Here is a 5,517-nt window from a genome sequence, read left to right on the forward strand (position 1 = left end):
TGACGTTCCTAACTTACTAATCATCCTGGGCTGATGTAAAGAAAATTTAAAAAAAAATAATAATATGAGATGCGAAAGCGCCCTGGTGCCCGTCCCCGATTCAATGTCAAGCGCGTCCCCGCCCCTACCGGTTTTGTTCCCTTTTCTTCAAGCTCATTTCCATGACGTCTGAAAGACCTGATCGGGGAAAAACGATTCTTCGTTATGATCCAGCATCCAAGTGATGTACTGGTGCACTGGAAAGCAGGATCAGAGCTGTAAGCAGTAGATTCTCCTGTTAGTCCATTGAGCGTGCCTCGCAGCAGACCTGCATTCTAAACAACCCTATAGAAAACAGGAATTACATTCCCATCACGTCTCCAGTTTTTTTTTTTTTTTTTGCTTTAGCCAGCAGGAGGAGAGAGAGAGAGAGAGAGAGAGAGAGAGAGAGAGAGAGAGAGAGAGAGAGAGAGAGAGAGAGAGAGAGAGAGAGAGAGAACAATCTTTCAACTCGTCTTTTTTAGATGCTCTGATATTCCCCTGCAAAAGGTGAGTAACGCACATATAGTATTTTGCTGTATGGTTTGAACATTAATATGGGGAAGATATTTTGAAGATCGTTTTCATAATAGCCTTTTTTAAGCGGGCGATATAATATAAATAAAAAAAAACCTGCAATTTTTCTACCAGGCTTTTAGTCATTTGATTTGACAAAACGTTGTTTGCCCATTTTAACCATACTGCTGATTTATTTCTTTGTATTTATTTATTGACGTTTCTACCTCGTCTGTAGTTTGCATTTGATTTTATTATCCTTTCTTGTTCATACTATCATGTACTGTAGGTCGTTTTTCATTCCTTTGCGTATTACTTTGCAGGATTCAGTCTGCAGCTTGTTGGGACCGGCTGGTTTTCCTAAATACAGATTTCTAGCACTAAAGTTGGACCCCGATAACATTTAAAAAAAAAGTACGTACCGTTTCGACATCTTCATTTTAGAACCAGAATGCTGAAATAAAACCGTTCCCATCACCATGTCAACTTGACAGTGCGGGGGAAGAGTACAATGCAGTTACTCGAAATATGGCTTGCATTTGAATTTCCCATTAGCTTTAAACGTTACCACATGTAATTGTTTATTGGGGTTTGCTTATCACACATTTATAACAGTACAGGGAGTTTAATCTGATTATTTATTTATTTATTTATGGTTTGTTTAACTGAAGCTACTGAGTTATAAGGAATCCCAATGCAGGGCTTACCCTTTTAATTTCACCGTTCCTTTCAGACTCAGCAACATTCGACTACTTTCTCCTCAGATCTGCTGATAGCATGGAAATGTGATGTTAACTAATTAGGTGTGTGGTTTTAAGTTGTAGAAAAGAGAATATTTTCTTTTTAAAAAGCAATTGTGTTTTAGATATGACGTCCTTGTATTTCCCTTGACAAAACATCGTAAACCTACACTACAGATCTTCACCAGTTACCACTATCATAGAAGGGGAAAAAAGAATAATATAAATTAAAAAGAAAATACAATAAAGTACAACATCCAACACAAATGTGCAATTTTTAATATCTGTATTTTTCATAACTGGAATTTATAGTCAATCGCATTACTTAGACTGCGCAATCGTGCAATAGCTGGTAAAACTAACCAGATAGTATTCTGTTGACAAGTGGTTCACTGGAAGGCTGCTCATATGTACTCATATGTTGCCTGATAGCACCTGTCTGGTCATTTGTGTCTCTTTTTATGGCGCTAACCTGTATTTTAGGTCAAAAGAATCTAGGCTAGTGGGATGCAACAAATTATGGTATTAAAGAAAAAAAAACGGAACGAGCAATAGTTAACAATGAGCCTAGGTTAATAAGGTTTGCTGCAATGTTGTCATAATGTGGTAAATATTGGGAATAATAATAATAATAATAATATTTTTTCTTCTTCTTCTTCTTCTTCTTCTTCTTCTTCTTCTTCTTCTTCTTCTTCTTCTTCGTAGTATTACAGGATACAGTGTCATTTTTTATGTAAAAGTATTGCAATTAAATGCTGGTTAACTGTTTTCTGTTTTGCAGTGTTGTGAAGCAGTTTTCAATTATTACGCAGTTTTATCTGTTCTTCAAAGAAGGATGCTGTGGATAACTCTATTAAGCACAATAGCTCTAGGATGGACTACGCCGATCCCCTTGCTGGAGGACTCAGAGGAAATAGACGAGCCTTGTTTTGACCCCTGTTACTGTGAAGTAAAAGAAAGCATTTTCCATGTACATTGCGACAGCAAAGGATTTACAAATATCAGTCAGATTTCACAGTTATGGTCGAGGCCATTTAAACTTTACCTGCAGAGGAACTCCATGAGAAAACTGTATTTAAACAGTTTTCTTCATTTGAACAACGCTGTGTCGATCAACTTGGGTAACAACGCACTGCAGGACATTCATGCCGGTGCTTTTAATGGCTTGAACATTTTAAAAAGGCTGTATCTCCACGAAAACAAACTGGAGGTGTTCCGAAATGACACGTTCGGGGGGTTAGAAAGTCTGGAATATCTACAGGCCGATTATAACGTTATTAAAAGAATCGAAAGTGGAGCATTTAGGAACTTGAGTAAACTAAGGGTACTCATACTGAATGACAATTTGATCCCTATGCTACCAAACTTTTTATTCCGGTCTGTGTCTTTAACGCACCTTGATTTGAGAGGAAACCGGTTAAAAACCCTCTCTTACAGAGGCATGTTGGAATACATTGGCAGGAGCCTTATGGAGATCCAACTGGAAGAAAATCCATGGAACTGTAACTGCGAGATTGTCCAGCTGAAAACGTGGCTGGAACGCGTTCCTTACACAGCTCTGGTTGGGGAAACTACGTGCGAGTCGCCCTTTCACTTTCACGGCAAAGATTTGAGGGAAATAAAAAGAAGTGAATTGTGTCCTCTGCTGTCTGAATCCGAGATTGAAGCTAGTCTTGGAATACCACGCCTGCCATTTAATAATGAGAATGCATGGCCTACAAAACCCTCTTCCATGCTGTCTTCTTACCATAACACGGCCTCTTCAGTTGAGTATAAGACATCTGACAAACAGCCAAGACCAACAAAAAAACCTAGGCTACATAGAATGCCACCAACCCCCCGCAGTATTTACCCAGGACCAAATCAGCCTCCTATAGCTGCTTACCAGACAAGACCGCCTATACCAATCATTTGCCCCACTGGGTGTACTTGTAATTTACACATTAACGATTTAGGATTGACAGTTAATTGCAAAGAAAAGGGGTTTCTTAATATATCTGAACTCCTTCCCAGACCACTAAATGCAAAGAAACTGTACTTAAGTGGAAATTTAATACAGAAAATATACAGGTCTGATTTCTGGAACTTTTCAAGCTTGGATTTACTTCATCTGGGTAATAACAGGATATCTTCTGTTCAAGATGGGGCTTTCATCAATCTTCCCAATTTAAAAAGCCTATATTTAAGCGGGAATGACATCGAAAGACTAACGCCTGGCATGTTCAGGGGGTTACAGACATTACGCTATCTGTACTTTGAATACAACGTCATAAGAGCAATACAGCCCGCTGCATTTAGTTTGATGCCGAATCTTCAGCTGCTGTTTCTCAATAACAACCTACTTAGAACGCTGCCAACCGACACCTTTGCAGGCACTTCTCTTGCAAGGCTGAATCTAAGAAATAACTACTTTCTGTATTTGCCAGTGAGCGGAGTACTTGAGCACTTGAATTCCATTGTACAGATTGATCTGCACCAGAACCCCTGGGATTGCACGTGCGACATAATACCCCTAAAACAGTGGATGGAAAAGCTTAGCTCTGTTATAGTGGTGGGAGAGGTAATATGTAGAACACCAGAGTTTGTGTTTGGGAAGGATCTGAGGTCTCTTGAAATCGATCTGCTGTGCCCAGAACTGAAGTACGTTGCAGCATCACCTGCTTTGCCCGATGATGTGATCTCAACCACTAATTCTGGGCTAGGACTCTCTCCAGCAAGGGGCGCTATCCCCCTTTCTGTTCTCATACTGAGTCTTCTAATCCTATTCATCTCCGCTGTTTTCATTGCCGCTGGATTCTTTGCTTTTGTGTTAAGGAGGCGAAAGAAACTGCCCTTCAGGACAAGACAGGAAGTAGACTTGACTGGCATTCAAATGCAATGCAGGATATTCGAGGAAAGACAAAATGCGTCTCCTGAGAAAACTCCCGGTCACGTATATGATTACATACCCCATCCCGTGACAGAAATGTGTAACAACCCCATATACAAACCCAGAGAAGGGGAAATGGAGGAGCAATTTGTCGAGACTAAAGAAAATAATACAAACTATAGGACTTTAATAGAGAAAGAGAAAGAGTGGGCAATGGCAGTATCCAATTCCCAGCTTAACACTATAGTTACAATAAATCAGTCGGGGGACATAGCAGGTTTTCACGAAAATGGTGTTCTGTGTCCAAATGTTATAGAGAGAGAACGGCCATCTCCGACAGTGGGCTTTGTAGACTGTCTTTATGGCACAGTTCCCAAGCTAAAGGACTTGCACGCACACCCTCCTGGAATGCAGTATCCCGATTTACAGCAAGACACCAGGCTGAAAGAAACACTCCTTTTCAACGCTGGAAAGGGATTACCTGACCAAACCCAAAGCGAATACCTCGAGTTAAGGGCCAAACTCCAAACCAAGCCGGATTACCTCGAAGTCCTGGAGAAAGCAACATATAGATTTTAGTTACAGAACGTTTTTTTCTTTCTTTTTTTTCATAGCCCAAAAAGCAGCATGATAAAAAAAATACACACACACACACACACACACACACACATATATATATATATATATATATATATATATATATATATATATATATATATATATATATATATATATATATTAAAATTAATATTTCCCCAAATTGCTTTGGAGGAAAGGCCATACTCAGATATTCAATGAAGTGCCTTTACAGAGTAGCCAGCAATGTTATCAATCATTATTTTTTTACTGAACAAAGATTTGACTGTGCTGACGGAGGCATGGGAAGCTGATAATTCTAAATACTAGTTGGTAGTATTTGGTAGTATATATATATATATATATATATATATATATATATATATATATATATATATATATATATATATATATATATATATGCGCCCAAGGCTAACTTTGTAGATTAATGCAGTTTTCTGCATGTTAAAACTGCAGGGGTTGGTATTGCTCAAATGATCATACACTTAACAACAGAGTTACTGCAACGTTCTGTTGTTCAGTGATTTATTTAATTTTATATATTCAAGGACAAACGAGCATTGTCTCAAGGACACACGTAAGGATCAACATTTGTGAATACATGACATTTAACACTTTCTGGAGGTCAACGCAATTTCTTAAAAGCTACTGGATATTTATCACTAACAGCTTTGTAGGAAGCACTTTTAATGTTTTCTCTCTCACAAAGATTTGAAAAAAATGTGCATATATTTATTCTGTAATTTCAGTGAAAATTAATTGTAAAGGCAATGTTAA

General features: G+C 38.4%; 1 protein-coding gene across 2 annotated transcripts; it reads left to right on the forward strand.

Annotated features, from left to right (window-relative positions):
* The first annotated feature begins 405 nt into the window (after positions 1-405).
* LOC117416924 (SLIT and NTRK-like protein 3) lies at positions 406-4,805 on the forward strand. 2 transcript variants are annotated; one of them, XM_034028413.2, is made up of 3 exons: positions 406-528; positions 858-948; positions 2,056-4,805. In XM_034028413.2, exon 3 carries the CDS (start codon positions 2,110-2,112, stop codon positions 4,720-4,722), a length of 2,613 nt encoding a protein of 870 aa, XP_033884304.1. In that variant the 5' UTR covers positions 406-528; positions 858-948; positions 2,056-2,109; the 3' UTR covers positions 4,723-4,805. The 2 variants fall into 2 exon arrangements, with proteins under 2 accessions (XP_033884304.1, XP_033884303.1); XM_034028412.2 differs by lacking the exon at positions 858-948 and having other exon boundaries at positions 420-528.
* The last annotated feature ends 712 nt before the right edge of the window (positions 4,806-5,517 follow it).

This window comes from Acipenser ruthenus, chromosome 12 (assembly GCF_902713425.1).
Source record: "Acipenser ruthenus chromosome 12, fAciRut3.2 maternal haplotype, whole genome shotgun sequence".
Taxonomy (NCBI): Eukaryota; Metazoa; Chordata; class Actinopteri; order Acipenseriformes; family Acipenseridae; genus Acipenser; species Acipenser ruthenus.